General features: G+C 47.0%; 1 protein-coding gene and 1 long non-coding RNA gene across 7 annotated transcripts in view; one reads left to right on the forward strand and one right to left on the reverse strand.

The window, feature by feature from the left end:
- The window catches only part of unc5a (unc-5 netrin receptor A), a 161,182-nt gene that overhangs the window by 9,905 nt on the left and 132,203 nt on the right, over positions 1-19,074 (reverse strand). For all 5 annotated transcript variants that reach the window (XM_088387621.1, XM_088387638.1, XM_088387630.1 and 2 more), the window contains 4 exons: positions 13,771-14,004; positions 3,438-3,587; positions 629-793; positions 365-543 (listed from right to left, as the gene is read on the reverse strand). In XM_088387621.1, coding sequence (XP_088243747.1) covers positions 365-543; positions 629-793; positions 3,438-3,587; positions 13,771-14,004 — 728 coding nt within the window. The remainder of the gene's footprint in view (positions 1-364; positions 544-628; positions 794-3,437; positions 3,588-13,770; positions 14,005-19,074) is intronic.
- The window catches only part of LOC148404641 (uncharacterized), a 28,328-nt gene continuing 22,273 nt past the window's right edge, over positions 13,020-19,074 (forward strand). For both annotated transcript variants that reach the window (XR_015860947.1, XR_015860945.1), the window contains exons 1-2: positions 13,020-13,278; positions 13,802-14,028. This is a non-coding gene — a long non-coding RNA (uncharacterized LOC148404641). The remainder of the gene's footprint in view (positions 13,279-13,801; positions 14,029-19,074) is intronic.

Raw genomic sequence — 19,074 nt, forward strand, 5'->3', positions numbered from 1 at the left:
ATGTGTTGCGTGTTTATCTAACCTGTCACACAAGAAAAATGACAAGGAGAAGAGTTTGCTGAATAGAAGTTATGATAAAATAAGCGAGCAGTTGTCCATTTATTCTACTTTACTTGCCGTTAGTTTGTATTGGTTGCCAATTTACTGACCAGCAGTGGTGCCATCCGCGGACGGGGGGGCGTGGCGGGGGGTGGGGCAATGACCCAGGTTAAGAACCACTGGTGTAGAGGGTACGATGACTGTGATGTTTGCTCTGCTCACCGAGTATAATAGGGGCTGCACGGCAATATTTGCTAGACTGCTTGTTCCAATGCGCAGTCCTGATGATTGATCAGCTAACAATTTGTTCTGGCTCGCTCTTTACCTCTCGAGCTTGAGTCTTTGTGCCAACATTCTCCAGTCGGCTCCGTTGGGACACGGGGCGTCCAGGCTGCTGCAGATCTTTTGCCTTATGAGGTATGGGATCTGAAATGCGCTGGGCCCTGCGAGGGCGGTGGCGTTAGTGTCCATTAACAGGAACTCGGAGTCCACGGCTCGGGTGTCCTGTTTGTGACGACGAGAGCTCGTGAAAAACTGTCCAACTTCAAAAGGCATCCAAAACGGGCGAGGATAAGCGGTTCAATGTTACCTTGGCGATGTTAAAGTCAAGGCTGAAGCTCTGCCCTTCTCCTTCCACCTGCCACACGCACAGCTGGCAGGTGAGCTCGCAGGTGCTGAGGCTGAGGCGCTCCAGAGTGAAGGTGCAGTGCAGGTACCGTTGGGAACCGTTCCAGATGTGGTAGAAAGGGATCTCCTGCAGCAAGTAACAATGATTCAGACCCATGGAAAGCGAGTATTTACTAGGGGTGTGCCGATATTACTTTTCCACTTCTGATAGGATACTGCAACATTTTGAAAGCACTATATACAGTAAATAAAGATGTACTGTGTTGTATCGTATTTATTCCAAAGAAAAGCAGGAGTGCATTCTGGAATGGATTGCTTGTGTATACACAGTAATCCGACACTGTATTTTTTTTCTTTCTGATATTGGACCGAAATCTGATTTCAATATTAGATCAGGATGCCCAGAGTAATTACACATATTCAATATCCTTGCTATCTTGGTTCAGTCCATGGACTAGTACTCTCACTAGTAGTAGTGATCTTACATCTCCATGGCTGTATGACAGTAGCACAGTTGGTCATCTTTGCTACATTAATGAAACATCAGGTTACTCGTATGGCAAAACTGCACACTTGTTAAAATATGTGCACTACTAGCACTAAAGCCTTGGCTATTCGAGGGCGAAGGGAACCCAGCTTTGGGCAAAATTGATAAGTACTTCTTTCAACAAAGTAAAAAATGTCATGATCTCACACAAGTCACTTGTTACAAAAATAGCTCACACATGATTGGACATTGTGATTTTCTAGGGATGTTGTTCTAGTGTTCATTTGAAATTCAACAGGTTGTGAATTTTGCAAGTATTACAAAAGTACTGCGATACCCCGCTGTTAAATAAACGATACCATTTGTTTTTTTTTGTCATTTTTGTTTCAATTGGGAATACGGCAAGGTTCAAGCAGCAATATAGTGAACCACGCATCCCAAAAAGCATCACTTCCGACAGAGTGTATTTCGAGTGGAAAAGAAATGGCCTCAAGGTTTTGCACCCATCCGCAGTACGGAGTGCACAAAGGAGACACGGAGATGTGGCAACATTTTGCTTGCACAGCTTCTAAAGGTAAAGAAAAAGTCTGCAAAGCACAAACCAGAGGGAACAAACTTCCATCCAGCACCTTCAAATAGAAGTGTAACCACTGTGAATTATTCTATGACGTGCAAATTTGTGCCCCACTGGTTGCATTTGATGAGTCAATTAATCAGTAGTGTTGTTATTAGATGAACAGAGTTAAGCACTCGGCCGCCAACTGCATTGAGTCATTATGCGTCTTAATTAAGACACACAATAAAAACGGTGTGAATGCAGTGTTTACCAGGAAGACCTTAAATGGGCTCATACAATGTAACCTATAGGAAATTCATCTAAATGCCTTTCTTAAACATGAATTTTCAATTTGGCACAAAAATACTCGGGACAATAATTAATCGTTTGATCAAGAGGTGTCTCCCAAGACTACCCTCCCTTCTAGTGTATGCATACAAAGTAAATTCTTGCTACTGTCGCACAAAAAAAGGATGCGCTTCCTGGAATGTATTCAAAGCTGATGATTCCGACATCTTTCTCTCTGTTGCTCCATATTCATGCCTCATCCGTATATCCCCGGAGATCACGGGGAATGAAGAGAAAGAAAGGAGGGGGAAAAAGCAGGGCATACTAACTCATTCCTTCACCCTCCCTTTAACAACTGTCAAGAACTGTGTTTGAGAGGGGCCGCAGTGAATGAAAGTGACCAACGAGGGGCACTGTTACCCAAGCGGACAGATGTTGCAGCGAGACAGGTGAAAAACACAAAAGTCCTGTTGGGGCCCCAGGGGGGACTAAAGACCTTTTTCCCCCCACCGCACTGCTGTGAGGGAAGCACTTCCAGGCTCAGTCCTGAGGAAGATTTTGTGCAGGGTACAATGTTACCGCTGTGCTTGCTTGGCACAACCTGGCCTTTTCTCTACAGGGACCTTGTGCAGCTTCAGCTTGCAGCCAGACCATTTTCCAGTCCTCTTTGAACTACCCTCACCGGGCCACAGTGTGGCCAGCGCATGTAGACAGCTCGCAGCTTCCAGGTTGTGAGATGATCAATCAACTTGCGCCTCTGGGTTACTGCACTGACTGAGCTATAATGTAATGTATGTATAATGACGAGTCTGTGGACAATCACATATTTGTCTGTGTCTGACCCAATGAGGTTTTTTTTTTTGTGCAAAACAATCCAGGAAGTTGGGTTGCATTAATCTAAATTGGGTTGTTTTGGATTTTTTCTTTCTTTAAAGTACTGCGTCTAGTCTCTTTAAGGTCATGAGTGCGCTGGAGCCTGTTTCGGCTGAATTTGTGCTCACCATGAATCTTGAGCGCCGCTCACAAGAATAACCATTTAGAGGTGATTTAAGTTCAACATTTTTCGAACAATATCTCAGTACAAGGCATTGAATCCAGCAGGAGCTCAAGTTTGAGCCTCCAAACAGACCATTAAAACAATTACATGCATTCCACGGATGTTGCTTTATACTATGTTTGTTTTATTCATGTATAAGTCCAGACAAACAAGTCGACCGTGAGCCCTCATTAACAATCACAAAAGGGCTCTGATGAGCTTTTGTTGTTTCTCTTTCATTTCTCTACAGACACAGAAAAAACATATAACAATATTTATGAGTTGACCTTGGAAGAACCAATGGATAGATTTGTATTACATGTCCTTGCTCGTGCTGGGATTCTGAGCAAGCCCACCCCAACCCCTGCCTTCTTTCGGCCCCACTGGCTCACCATGATACGTACCTGGTAGCCAGCGAGCAGCTTGCTCCTCCAGTGGGCCTGGGGCATGTCATGGATGGACAGGCGCAGGTTGTGGTAGCTGTCTTTGAAGAGCAGGATGTGAGGCTCGTCAATTAGCCGACCGCCGAGCTGCCGCTCCATCTCCATCACCTCCTGATGGGACAAAGATGAGAGGGAACATTTTCATTAACACAGAGGAAGAACAATCCACGTTCATGACGGGGGATATGTCTGTTAGAGATTTGCTCACTCCAACTTATTTTGCAAGAACCACATGGGAGACAAGTAAGTCCTTTTAGACACCTGCAGGTGGAGAGTCCATTCGTCGCTGTACGTACAGCGATGTTCGAATGGAGGTCTGACTCTCGGAGAGAAACAGGGTGGGGGTAAGAGTGGACGGAATAGAGAAAGCCCTTGACGTCTAGTCAAAACATAGCAAGGGGTGTTTTACGACTTTGTATAGGATGGGACAAGCTAGGTTATTTATCACAGGTTGCATTCCAACATAAGCATAAAACTAATCTAGCTAGGTTATTTATTACAGGTTGCATTCCAACATAATCATACGATAAGGATAATCTGGAAAACCCTGACACCCACCATGATGTGACTGCGATCCAGACCATATCATTCAAATAAAACGTTTCCCCCCTCCACATGAATTAAAATCATTTTGACTTAGTAAGGAATCTTTTGATGTATTCTTTAGTAATCCATGGTAAAGTCTCTCTGCTCTGGAGGAACAACTATTCCTGCAGCTTCGTAGGGGACCTTCTCGGCCTCTTCTTCTTGCTCTTCACTAAGATGCATTTACATTTAAGTAGAGCTCAGTGCCTTCAGACAGATTCGTATGTATGCTGAACCCAACCTCGGGTAAAAGTAACCCACTATCCACCACTAAACAGCGAGAGGGCTATGAAAACAAGCGAGGCAGTGTGTCAATAGGTTTTGGATCACAGAGTACGTTTTGACTAAAGCACACATAGTTGGTAGACACCCTGCACCGTAGATGTGTCTCTGCTCTTTATTCCCACAGAGACATGCCCAAGCAAAGCGGGAAGAAGGCCTGCAGCACATCGTAACACGGGATGATCGCAGCTCCGCAGGTAGCCACAGCAGGCAACACCCACTTGTCTCCACAAAGCTTTAATGTCACCACAAGGTTGATCTCCCCCCCCACACCTCAGTGTGTGCATACGGTGTGTGTGGGGGATGTTTTCCGGCATTAGCATGCTCACACCGCAGTCATGCAGTACTGTGAGCTACTACCTGGGTTGTGATGAAGGAAGCGTACAAGCCGTTAGTCAATTGCTCGTTGTTTTCTCTGGCAAATCATCTTCATTTAATTTTTGTTTGTGTGCCGAGAGAGATTTGTAAAGTTTTTAATCTCGGTGGGATTTCTTTTTTTTTTGGGGGAGGCCATCCAAATGATCATCTGCAACGGGGTGATGAAATTTGCGACCTTTACAACTCATTCATCAAAGCCAGAACCTTTGAAGCAAGCATCCAATACTTTTTCATTGGATTCTATGATGAAGAGTGAGCAGAACCTTACACTTGGACAGTGCAGCGACATATTTTATTTGTCTCTCTCTTGTATCCGATTAGCATGTTGAGACTGCTGTATCACGAGAATTGGATTTTAACTTCAGAGGTGGTCACCTCCACCTAATTTTGAGTCACCCCCAGTGATGTCTGAAAGCTCTGACATCATGACATCTGCTATCTAAGCAGCGTTAGATTATTTTTAACCGCAATTACACGATAAGGTATCAGTCAGGTCTTTTTCCCCCTCCATTGACAATATATTGGACAATGTCATGGCTTTTCACAGGAGTACATTTTGTCTTTGTGTAGTTGTCGTGAACGAGTCACACTCAAGTTGAAGTAGCGAAAAACTGTCTGATATGAATTCATTTACCTTTATTTTAGCATAAAACTACTAACCTATAAGGCCAAAACATTTATGTACCATCTGATATTGTGTATTATCATATAAATTACCTTATTGCTTGTGTTTGATAAAGAAAGCAGTGGCAAGAGGACCTTAAAAAAATAAGAGCATATGAAAAAAAATACTGCAATTAGATGATTTTTCAAAATCACTTAGCCCTTGTACTTACCACCTTTAGTCCTCCACTGCCACGATGACGGGAACGACTTCATTAAAGTGGGGAATGAGAATAATTTCTCTTCGAAGAACACTGATTCAATTTGCTGCCCTCTTTCCCCAGGATGAACTGGCCTCGTTGCAATCATAATAAGGAAGCTGTTAATTATATTTTCTGAATGTCTACCTGCTTTTGTGATTGCATGCGTGTTCTCCCTGAATAAGCGCTTTTCAGCTCGGCCCGAGTGGGGAATTTTCATGTTTGCTTTGTGCATTTCTAATTTCACTGTTTGCCTTGTACTCAATCGCCTTATTAGCACGGATTGTATTCCCTACAAGGATCTCTACCAGGATATTCTTCTCACACAACACCAAAATATACATATGTAAGTGCGCCTTTATGGACTTGGACAGTTGCAGACAGAGGGTGTCTAACGATGACTAAGACGTCTAATGGCGTAATAGCAGGGGCACAGATATCCCCTTAAGAATTGAAAGCCCTCTGCTATTATGGGTCTTACACAGACAAAAGGCGCATTATGAGGGCTTCACCAGGAGTCTAATTCTTAAGCACTATTATTTGTTGCACCAAATTAGCATTGCAAATCGCAGCTGGCGGACTTTGATCAGGTCTCTGACCTACAGTAGGAGATCTATCGGCCTGTTAACAAGAAAAGGAGGGTGTGGAATGCCAATGACGGCGTTATCTTGCTCACCAGATGCATACTAACTCACCTGTCTAAGCGTGTGTGTCAGGTGCGCGACTGATGCGGCAGGATTACGATCAAACAAGGCCCATAACACGGCACCCTGAACCGTGATCCCTTTGAAGGACAACCCCGTCCTTTACATGCGTGACTGTGTCCTTGGTTTAAAACAACCCTGCTGGGCTAGTATGTTGTGTGCATATGCTCTGGACTGAGAGAATAATGGGCCTCTTTATGCCCCATTATCCTGTCAACAAATGACAGTGTGAGCGAGCGAATAAATGAGAAGCTAAATTTGACCGTATTATTAGCTCATTCTACAGGGGAAGAAAACAATGCAAGGTTTTTAATTAGATTATCAAATCATGCATTAATCACAAAGGCAGAGCCAAATAGAGCTCGAATGCGCCGAAGATAAGCCGGGCGGGCACGGTTAAGTCGCCTGACCCCGTACAACTGTGACAACATTAAGATGCATGAGATGGACGGCCAGTTCATATACTGCAGGAGAACCCCACCTTTTGTTCTAACGGAATCAGCGATAGGGTCGGACTGTGCGAGGACTGCCAATTTTGGAATCCGACGGAGGCCGGACCACCATCTGACATTCAATGAGGTTGGCTAAGGAGGGAGATGGAGTGAAAAGAGAAGAGAGACACAGGCGGCTTAACATTTGTGTCTCCGGGTCACTGGAGTGGCCAGCTTTAGCAGGAGAGATAACGGGATTACTGCAATCATGGTCACAGTTTTCTATGACTTCAACCCCCCCCACCCCTTTCCTTCATCTAACGCTCAGTCTCCCCCTCATCCTCTTGGCTCGGACCAGAGCCGGGACTGAGATGGACTGGGGCCTGCCTCCATTGGGGAACAAGAGACACTCATACAGCTAATCTCTTCAGGCTGGTGCTGACAGAAAGAGGTTAGCGGCTGCGGCAAACTCGCTCTAGCGGCACACATGCGGAAAGGCCAACTCTAAACAAATCAAGGCGATATATATGAGAACGGTTGAAAGCTCGGGATTAAAATATGGCACTCTCCTCACAGCAAGCACTTTTAAATGTTGTCTGTATTGTTGTGCGTAATAAAGTGATTAACCTAACAAACTCAGACGGATTAGAAGCAGCGTTTGATCAGTTGGTTCGCAAAGCTTACACATCAGAGACGGGAGGGACAAATAGTCACGCTTTCAACTTTAAATCCTGGCCCCTCCCCTCTCTCCGACTCCTTGCGGTGATCCATTTTTATAGTTTTCATGGCAAATGCATTTGTTGCTACAAAAAAAATCCTGATGTGGGCTCCATAAATCTGTGCGTTTGTCAGCGGGATGTGACAGGCTTTTCCTCTCATCACTCTGAGCTCCAGTGGCCGGCCGGCCGAGCACGCCACAGTCAACTCTGACTAATAACTGCAAATACAAGGGACTTGTCTGCTCGCTTACAAATGTTCCGCTCACAAAGAGTCATGCGTTCGGCCTGATAAATCACAGCATGCGTGAACGCTAAAAGATTACGTGAAAACAATATCTCGGCTGTTCTTATTTTACCTTCTTGCCAATAGATTTCTATTGAAGAAATTGCACCTCTCTAACACGGGGGGTGGGGGGGGGGTCACGTATTAATGCCCAAGATGGCGAGTGAATTATTGCTAAATTGAAAAACATTGCTGGACGTCAAACTGTGTACAGAAGAGCCGGTTGAGGACATCTGTTCAACACCCATTTTACGATCTAAAGACAACAAGACAATGAACTGAGCACATTAAACTCATTACATGAATATTGATAAAAGTGTAAATTCTGGACACTAATACAAAAGAAAGTTCCCGCAAATACTACGTGAGAACACATTCAGATAAAGAGCTGTGCTTATTCTAAAAACACTACATTTATTATCTGAGCAATATTGGCAGCGAGAATAAAAAAAAACTAAAAATGGTTTTCATTCAATAATGATTATAATTAAATCAAATCAATGGAATCTACTGCTGAATTTTTACGGTACTGAAAGATGCCTGGTGGCCATTTATCAGCATGTATCACTTCAGTAGCTACAATGAGGATACCGAAAGACAGCTCAATTCTCATCCATTCAAATCATCCATTCAAATCATCTGGAAGATACACTGGCGAGTGGCTAATGCTCTCTTTGCCATTGTGAGCTTGAATGATTTTGGTAGGCCAGTGTGGATACTGTTCACGTTGTATGATGGCAATAATTACTACAAACATAATCAAATGAAAGGTAATAACACACCACACCGTTCTGTGTAGTTGGATGCATAAATATGATGTTGGGGGAAAAAAAATCAAATGCACAAGATACTGCAAGTAAGCAAAATTATAAAAAATAAAGCTTAACGGTATGGTTTAATGTGAACACACATCTAGGGAACACTAGCACCGTGTTTTCAAGACTTAATTCATTTTTATGTTTCTCCAACTCTTCTTTGCTGAGGTCACGCAATGTGTTTGCAAATATTCCTCTTGAGGCTCAATTTAGCTGTACAACGCTACATGGCAGCTGTCCAATTAACTATGCTACTCATAGAGCCTACGCGTAGAACTTTAACGAAAAATAAAATAACATAAAAAAATCCTTCATAAAAAAACAAAACTCAAAACTAGGTGAAAACACATTTTACAATAGCAAAACTAAAAAAAAAAAAAAAAAAGACTACTCGAAAATAGTTTTTGTCTTTGACAAGTAATTTAAAACCGTCGTCTGGGAGTTGTGGTCTTTTGCTGAATGTTGCAAAGAAGTGACATCATCTTGCGGCAGTAACACATGGTATCGCTCTACGGCAACAGCCGTGCTTGTGGCCTGCATGGCTTCCATGCTTTTGTCACTTAACAGGAATTCAAACCACAAATCCACCAAGTTGTCGACTTAAGCTAGCAAGTAAGGGATATAGAAAGTGAGACCATTCAAACTTTAGTTTAGACGTTAATGTGCGATGTATCTAACGTTCAAAGCGGTATTCTGCACTGCAATTACTGTACACTCAAAGTCTGTGGACTGTTGTACAGTACCTGTATTTAAGTTGCAGATGGTTATTTTAAATTTTGTTCTAAAATAATGTTTATGTATCGATGTCACAATACTATCATGTATTTGAAATCACACCAGAAATACAAAAATAAAAAAGGAAACTAAAACTGATAAAAACAAACCTTATTTTCTGAAAAAACAAAAACTAAAAACAAACCCGCTTTCAAACTCTGATAATTTTTTTTTTAAATAAAATAAAAAACAGTCATGATTGAAAATCCCTCGGTCACCACCCAACTTGACCCCAATCCAAGTCCATCAGGTTCAAATCATTGAACTGTTAATTTTCTGGGCAAACTGTTTTCATCTTATTTCCTTCAAAACAATAGCTGTCAAGCTCTAAATATCAGAGCTAAATATAAAAAAAAAACAGGTGGCAGTCTAATTAGCAGCTAGTCAGAGGTCTAGCTCTGTAGCGCATAGGTAGGAGGTGCACTGCAGGTGTTCAACGAGTGGTGGGATGGCACGACATCAGTGACGCTCTCCCACCGGGCGAGCGGGGATCTGCCGAGTGTGCTCTGAGGGCAGGGCCCAAACGCCACTCACGCTGTCATGCCAGCCTTGGCCGGGCCCATCAAGAGTGGGACGCACATTAAATATTACCTCAATTGGCCTGAGCAGAGCTCCGCCAACATACGTCGCGCATCAGTCGCAAATGTCACCGCTTCCCCCTGAGTCCACACACACTTAGGATCAGACATTGCTTTTAATCTGCTGTAATTGGGAGATACGAGATTGGCCTGTATGTAGGGTATATATGGATGCTCATGTGTTTATGGAGGCATCAATTCAGGCTTGTCAGACCAGTCAGTGATGAGAGGAAATGTCAGCTTCTCTTGTCATTCTATGGCTCTTCCTGTCACAGAGTAGGCAGCAGGAAAGGCAGAGCAGACTCACATGCTCTCTTCTGCCATCGCAAGTATGCGCTGTTTAGTGGCTGGGAAGTTACATCCCTGTCTGGAAAACAAGGTGCGCAGCTTCAGCAGATGGCAAAGGCTGCAATTTTACTCCCATATTGATGGCACGTTACACACCCTCAGCACAACGGCTGCCCTGCCGCTCCTACCGAACCCCCTGCTCATCTAGCGCCGATACACGCAACAATTAACAGCAGCCGTGGTGGAAGTGTAATCATAAATGGTGCATTTTAAAGACAGTGATTAGTGATTAGGCTGAACTCTCCAGGGAAGTTTTAATCTCCACTCAAAGTGGTTAATGTACTTGCTAAATGAACTGCTCCTTCCATAATAGCATCAAAAGCGGTGTGAAGTCGAGATTACTCAACAGTGTGGGCCACATTCTAAATCACTCACTAAAAAGTACAGAACCCTGGAGATGCTGTGGCTTACCACAGGGCCAGGTTGTGTGCGAGACGGCAGGCTAATGCACTCAAAGGCGTCGGGGGAGCTGCAGAGTATGCCAGCACAAGTGCCGGAGTCAACAAGCTCCCATGTCCTTTTCCCGGCGAGTGAGAGCGGAGGAGATGGCAAGCGAGAGATGTGCGGACCGTGAGACCAAAAGATGGGAAAAGTTTCCACGCAGCCTCACTTTTCCCACACAGGGGGCACGGAAGGTCAAATTAACAGTCAGACTGGAGGCAGAGTGGTGAGCTGAATGTGTAACAAGAAGTTTATCATTACTGCTGCTTTGATACAGTAGTCTGCAAAGTCAAAACAAGCTCTGTGAGGGGCAGTGTCCGCGGCAACCCAGACTCACCAAAAAGTTGCTTTGTCCTAAACGAAAATGGAGCGTGATAACAATCCATTCACTTTTGACTACACTACGAAAAATATCTCGAATGTCCGTGACCTTTCAGGTGGTGGCACTGCAGCCAGCAAACTAGTCGAGCACAGAAATGCTTTAGAAAATGTCAGCAAACCTATTTTGTTACTGCATTCATAAATGTTTGGTACGTGGTTTGAATCCCATCGTGTAAAATGGGGAGACAACATCAACTGCTTTTGGAAATGGCATCATTTCTCTGATCTGAAAAAAGTACAAATATTGTGCTGTGGTCTGATGAGACCATATTTCTATTTATGTGTCCTACTCTCGGCCTCATAGGACAACATTCTCACCATGTGACGGCCTCATCGTCAACTCATGAACATCAAGCACCTTCCATGGAAGTGAGCATGGATCATGTTTTCTTTCTTTTTCTGGGCAATATATAATAAATACCGTATTTGCCGGTGTACAGGTCGACTCGGTGTATAAGTCGACCCCCTAAAATTCGACGGAAATTTACGATTTTATGATATATCCTTTGTATAAGTCGAGCTCAATTGTTGCATTATATTAAACTTCAAAATTCAATATGCGAAATTTATTGACGAAATGTGTTCAAATTCCGGGAGGCCGTGCGCATGCGGCTGTTTATAAGCACCGCGGAGGAGATCGCGGCCGGCGAGCTCGCGCACGCCACCCGGCACCAACGGGAGGCCGGAAATAGCTCCAAGCCGAGCGGATCGGCACTTTATAAGCACCGCGGAGGAGATCGCGGCGCCTCATTGGACTTCCAGCGGCCGGCGAGCTCGCGCACCCGCCCGGCACATCCGGGAGGCCGTGCGCACGAGCCAAGTGGCCGAAAATAGCCCCCGCCGAGCGGATCGGCTGTTTATAAGCACCGCGGAGGTGGTCGCGGCGCCTCATTCGACTTCCAGCGGCCGGCGAGCTCGCGCACCCGCCCGGCACATCCGGGAGGCCGTGCGCACGAGCCAAGTGGCCGAAAATAGCCCCCGCCGAGCGGATCGGCTGTTTATAAGCACCGTGGAGGTGGTCGCGGCGCCTCATTCGACTTCCAGCGGCCGGCGAGCTCGCGCACCCGCCCGGCACATCCGGGAGGCCGTGCGCACGAGCCAAGTGGCCGAAAATAGCCCCCGCCGAGCGGATCGGCTGTTTATAAGCACCGCGGAGGTGGTCGCGGCGCCTCATTCGACTTCCAGCGGCCGGCGAGCTCGCGCACCCGCCCGGCACATCCGGGAGGCCGTGCGCACGAGCCAAGTGGCCGAAAATAGCCCCCGCCGAGCGGATCGGCTGTTTATAAGCACCGCGGAGGTGGTCGCGGCGCCTCATTCGACTTCCAGCGGGCCGCGCACTCGCGCATGCCGCCCGGTTCAAATTTTCTAAGTGCAACGCACAATGAGATGCATGAGAAACGGCCTTGGTTACCATCACATTTGAAGCGATGAATACGAAGTTAAATTTTATGACTCGGTGTATAAGTCGAGGTCGATTTTTTTCGGTCGATTTTGGATCGAAAAAGGTCGACCAATACACCGGCAAATACGGTATAAAAAACACACATGGATCATGAGGGGAAAATGAATTATAAATGGTAATTATAATTACCAACTTTTCAGTAATCGGGGCTGTCCATTGACATGCATTTTACAGTGGAACAGAGCAGCAGCCAGTGGCCACGTTTAAAGAGTGCTGTTGGTTTGTCATTACCTATTTTTGGCTCATGCAAGAGGCAGAGCAACAGGTGGTATGCTTTTATTTTGAAGACTTTCATCAGCTTCAGCATAAGGAGCCCCCCCTCCCCTTCTCTCTCTTGTTTATGCCCCACTGCTGCCCATAGATTTTCCTGGACAACGAGGTAGACCATTATAGCCGGCAGAAGTGGACTTGAGTGGGAAATGGTACTTGTGACTGTGGGTGGTGTCAGATGAAGAGGAGTGGGTCGGCGTGAGAGCGAGCATGGGGCTTGCTGGGAGAACACTGGGACAGGCTCTCCTTTTAATTTACTAATTAACGATGCAAATGAAATCTTAACCGACTACTCAGAGGCGGCCCCTGGGGAGGGGGGAAGGCATTAGCACTTGATTATACCATGTCCACGCGGAGGGCAGACGAGAGAGGGGAAATACGGCAGTGAACAAAGCGAGGGGAAACGCGATGGCCTGCTGCAGCTGAGCAGCAGCAAGCGTGCACGCCACCGATGACTGTATGCTGTCATCAAGCAGGACTTGGCATTGGTTCGTATCCACAACTCACACACTGGCAACACTATATTCTTTAATCGTGTTGCTCTACTCCCCCTGGCTATGTCTAATGCAGTCAGTCCAAGCAAGCTAAAAGAAAAGGCTATCATAACTAGAAGTGCACGGTCATAGACAATCACAATGTATCCCGACGGGCAATAGTTTATGATTCTCTGTGTGCTATGAACTGAAAATCAATCTGGTTCCGTTAATAAGGACAGCAACACTTTCTATTGATTTTCTCGCATGACTGATTTGATTTTTTTTCCTTACATACACACAAACCGGCCACATCATTAGGTACACTTGCGTTTTAATAATAATTCCACAATTCCATCTATATATGTACGTCACTGGGTGACTGTATTGCTTTGAAAAACTTCAAACCTGCCTTCACCTTACAGAATGCAAACAAAGTCTGAACAAATTCCATCATGTGCTCTTGCGTTGAAAAAAAAACATCAAACAAGTGACATCACAATGTACCTTGAAGACGTCCTGCGTGTCATCCATGCAGTAAACCCTGATGTTGTACTCCAGCGTGGAGCAGTAGGCGTCGGAGAAGAGCACCAGCCTCAAGCGCTTGGCGGCACCCATATGCAGAGACTCTCCCACCAGGGCGAAGGTGCCCAGCTGCTCAGAAAATAGCTGGCACGTCTCGGCTTCCAGCTGGCAGTAATAAGGATCAGACGCCAGCTCTTCACCCATCAGCAGGACGTCCTGTAGGAGGCCAGGAGTACAAAAGTAAGTTGGGAATGAAAGGACTTTACACAACTGGCGAGCATTTTGTTAGGGGGCAGGGAGGATGGTTATATAGAAAGGCCTTAACTTGAACTTAAAGTCATTGCGTTGATATTAATACATAAGTCGACACGCAATAGTTTGTCCTGCATTGGGTTTCCTCAAATGCCTCTTGCAGAGCTTTTACGCAGAATCAAGACATAGTATGTTTTAGAACACCATTGACTTACTAAATCACTGATCAACCCAACTTTGGGCTATTTATTGGGTTGAGGAGTTAACCAAGCAAGTAGGGTTAGGATTTTGATCCAAGAGGGGTAAAAAATAGTGATGTTCGACACCACTTTTTTTTCCCAGATGATACCGGACAAGTGTTCACTCATACCGAGTACCGATACCACTCGTCCTTTACACAAAATTTCAACACAAATACAAGGGCACAAAAATGTGAATGACATCTGTGAGTGTCAGTTTCAGTTCAGTTTAAATTTCAAAGGTTAGATGTTGTATAGTTCTTGTCACACACTTATCTTAAAACACTGTATACAGCTGTTGCTCATACCCTTTTGAAGATGGAGGTAGAATGTAGAATGACGTAGTTTGAAGCGGCCTTTGAGCGGTCAAAAACTATATCACCACTATCTTCATTCTTTGTCTAACAACCTGACCACCAAGTGGGAGCAACCATCTTTACCTGATCAGGTGACTGGTCAGGTGACTAACCAGGTGACCAAAGGCTTTGTCAAATGTCAAATAGAAGTCCATGGCCCAAGGCCAGCAAATCTTAAACAAAAATAAGAATTTAAGCCAAGGAAACTAAATTGCCCCTCCGTGAGTCGTCACCTTACGATGAGGTGGTGGAGGGGTTTGCGTGTCCCAATGATCCTAGGAGCCATGTTGTCTGGGGCTTCATGCCCCTGGTAGAGTCACCCATGGCAAAAGGGTCCTAGGTGAGGGGCCAGACAAAGCATGGCTCAAAAAGCCCCTTATGAAGAAAAACATATATGGACTCAGATTTCCCTCGCCCGTACGCGGGTCACCGAGGCCCCCCTCTGGAGCCAGGCCTGGAGGTGGGGCTTGAAGGCGAGCGTCTGGTGGCCGGGCCTTCGCCCATGGGGCCCGGCCGGGCACAGCCCGAAAAGCAAACGTGGGTCCCCCTTTCCATGGGCTCACCACCTGTGGGAGGGCCCAAAGGGGTCGGGTGCATTGTGAGCTGGGCGTCGGCTAAAGGCAGGGACCTTGGCGGTCCGATCCCCGGCTGCAGAAGCTGGCTCTTGGGACATGGAATGTCACCTCTCTGGCTGGAAAGGAGCCTGAACTGGTGTGCGAGGCAGAAAAGTTCCAACTAGATATAGTCGGACTTGCCTCCACACACAGTTCGGGTTCTGGTACTAGCCCTCTCGAGAGGGGCTGGACTCTCTTCCACTCTGGAGTTGCCCACGGTGAGAGGTGTCGAGCAGGTGTGGGTATACTTATTGACCCCCAGCTGGGCGCCTGTACATTGGGGTGCACCCCGGTGAACGAGAGGGTAGCCTCCCTCCGCCTTCGGGTGGGGGGACGGGTCCTGAATGTTGTTTGTGTCTATGCACCAAACAGCAGCTCAGAGTACCTTTTTGGGGTCCCTGGAGGAAGTGCTGGAGAGCGCTCCTTCTGGGGACTCCATTGTTCTACTGGGTGACATCAATGCTCACATGGGCAATGGCAGTGAGACCTAGAAGGGCGTGATTGGGAGGAACGCCCCCCCCCCCGATCTGAACCCGAGCGGTGTTCTATTATTGGACTTCTGTGCTCGACACGGATTTTCTATAATGAACACCATGTTCAAACATAAGGGTGTCCATGTGTGCACTTGGCACCAGGACAACCTAGGCCGCAGTTTGATGATTGACTTTGTAGTCGTGTCATCGGATTTGCGGTCGCATGTTTTGGACACTCGGGCAAAGTGAGGGGCGGAGCTGTCAACTTATCACCACATGGTGGTGGGTTGGCTCCGATGGTGGGGGAAGATGCTGGTCCGACCTGGCAGACCCAAACGCTCTGTGAGGGTCTGCTGGGAACGTCTGGCAAAATCCCCTGTCAGGAAGAGCTTCAACTCCCACCTCCGGCAGAGCTTTTCCCACGTCCCGAGGGAGGCTGGGGACATTGAGTCTGAGTGGACCATGTTCCGCGCCTCCATTGTTGAGGCGGCTGACCGGAGCTGTGGCCGTAAGGTCATTGGTGGCAGCAATCCCCGAACCCGCAGGCGGACACCGGCGGTAAGGGATGCCGTCAAGCTGAAGAAGGAGTCCTATCGGGCCGTTTTGGCCTGCGAGACTCCGGAGGCAGCTGACAGGTACCGGATGGCCAAGCGGAACGGGGCTTCAGCGGTTGCTGAGGCAAAAACCCTGGTGTGGGAGGAGTTTGGCGAGGCCATGGAGAATGACTTCTGGACGGCTTCGAGGAAATTCTGGTCCACCATCCGGCCTCTCAGGAGGGGGAAGCAGTGCAACGTCAACACTGTTTACAGTGGGGATGGCGTGCTGCTGACCTCGACTCGGGATGTCGTGAGTCGGTAGGGAGAATACTTCGAAGACCTCCTCAATTCCACCTACACGCCTTCCATTGAGGGAGCAGGGCCTGGAGACTCTGAGGCGGACTCTCCAATTTCTAGGGTCAAAGTCACTGAGGTAATTAAAAAACTCAGGGTGGACGAGATCCACCCGGAGTTCTTAAAGGCTCTGGATGTTGTGGGGCTGTCATGGCTGACACACCTCTCCAACATTGCGTGGACAATGGGGACAGTGCCTCTGGATTGGCAGACTGGGGTGGTGGTTCCCCTCTTTAAGAAGGGGGACCGGAGGGTGTGTTCCAATGACAGGGGAATCACACTCTTCAGCCTCCCTGGTAAGGTCTATTCAGGGGTGCTCGAGAGGAGGGTCCGTCGGGAGGTCGAACCTCGGATTCAGGAGGTGCAGTGTGGCTTTCGTCCTGGCCGTGGAACAGTGGACCAGCTCTACACCCTCGGCAGGATCCTCGAGGGTGCATGGGAGTTCGCCCAACCAGTCCACATGTGTTTTGTGGACTTGGAGAAGGTGTTCGACCGTGTCCCTCGGGAGGTTCAGTGGAGGGTGCTTTGGGAGTACGGGGTACCGAGCCAACTGATAAGGGCGGTTCGATCCCTGTATCACCGATGCCAGAGCTTGGTCCGCATTTCCGGCAGTAAGTCGGATTCGTTCCCAGTGAGGGTTGGACTCCGCCAAGGCTGCCCTTTGTCGCTGATTCTGTTCATAATTTTTATGGACAGAATTTCTAGGCGCAGCCGAGGCGTTGAGGGGGTCCGGTTTGGGGACCTCAGCATCGGGTCTCTGCTTTTTGCAGACGACGTGGTGCTGTTGGCTTCTTCAGGCCGTGATCTCCAGCTCTCACTGGAGCGGTTCGCAGCCGAGTGTGAAGCGGTCAGGATGAGGGTCAGCACCTCCAAATCAGAGTCCATGGTCCTCGGTCGGAAAAGGGTGGAATGCCCTCTCCGGATCGGGGATGAGATCCTGCCCCAGGTGGAGGAGTTCAAGTATCTTGGGGTCTTGTTCACGAGTGAGGGGAGGATGGAGCGCGAGATCGACAGGCGGATCGGTGCAGCGTCGGCAGTAGTGCGGACGCTGTACCGGTCTGTCGTGGTAAAGAGAGAGTTGAGCCAAAAGGCAAAGCTTTCAATTTACCGGTCGATTTACGCTCCTACCCTCACCTATGGTCACGAGCTATGGGTCGTGACAGAAAGAACGAGATCCCGGATACAAGCGGCCGAAATGAGTTTTTTCCGCAGGATGTCCGGGCTCTCCCTTAGAGATAGGGTGAGAAGCTTGGTCATCCGGGAGAGACTCGGAGTAGAGTCGCTACTCCTCCATATTGAAAGGAGCCAGATGAGGTGGCTCGGGCATCTCATCAGGATGCTTCCTGGACGCCTCCCTGGGGAGGTGTTCCGGGCATGTCCCACCGGTAGGAGACCCCAGGGACGACCCAGGACGCGCTGGAGAGACTATGTCTCTCAGCTGGCCTGGGACCGCCTTGGGATCCCCCGGGATGAGCTGGATGAAGTGGCTGGGGAGAGGGAAGTCTGGGAGTCTCTCCTAAAGCTGCTGCCCCCGCGACCCGACCCCGGATAAGCGGAAGAAGATGGATGGATGGATGGATGGATGGATGGATGGATGGATGGATGGATGGAAACTAAATTGGCTCCAACAACCTCTATTTGTCGCAGATCATCTACTGATGTGTTAAACAGTATAGTGCCAACTACTGCAGAGGAGGAATGACTCTGTCACATTTGTTTATCTCAAGTATTCGTGTCTGATATCGGCAGCCTCAACGTATACTTTATATCTTAAAATGAGGCCCAATATGTTATATACCAATACCTGGTATCAGTACTCAGTCATCCCGAGTAAAAGCTTCCCCTACTGATGAATTAAAGCTACCATGAAATAGGAGGAATAGGTTAGCACAGGGGTGGGCAATTAATTTTTACAAGGGGCCACATGAAAAACCTGAGTTGTGTCAGAGGGCCACACCTACGATAACTTAAACCTGCTCAATTTTCTTCCATTGTAAAATGCACTAAATTATTTATTTTAAATAGTTGGTACTGGTATTTAGAAAAATAAGATTATTCTGTTTATATTTATATTAAGCTATGTGAAATTGTGGTGTAAAAGTCAAATAAAAAAACAATTATTAATCAGTACAATTTATTCTTAACTTCTTTAACTTTTTCTCAAATGACAAAGCCGCTCCATCTCTGGGTGTGAAGTTTGATAAAAAGTCCTTGTTGGGCTTGCAGTTTTGCTAGCAATGCATCAGCCTCTGATGCGCCCTGTTTATCAGACAGATGTATTTTTTCTGATGCTTGGTCGTGTAGTGGCGACTCAAATTATATTCTTTAAACACAGCGACCTGTGTACCACAAATCAGGCACATGGCTTTACCTTTCATTTCCGTAAAGAAATACTTGGCAGTCCATGTCTTGTTGAAAACACGGCGCTCCTTGTCGATTTTCTTTTCTGAGGGTCAGCACAC

This window comes from Syngnathus floridae, chromosome 1, assembly GCF_059516105.1.
Source record: "Syngnathus floridae isolate MCC-2025c chromosome 1, RoL_Sflo_1.0, whole genome shotgun sequence".
Classification (NCBI taxonomy): Eukaryota; Metazoa; Chordata; class Actinopteri; order Syngnathiformes; family Syngnathidae; genus Syngnathus; species Syngnathus floridae.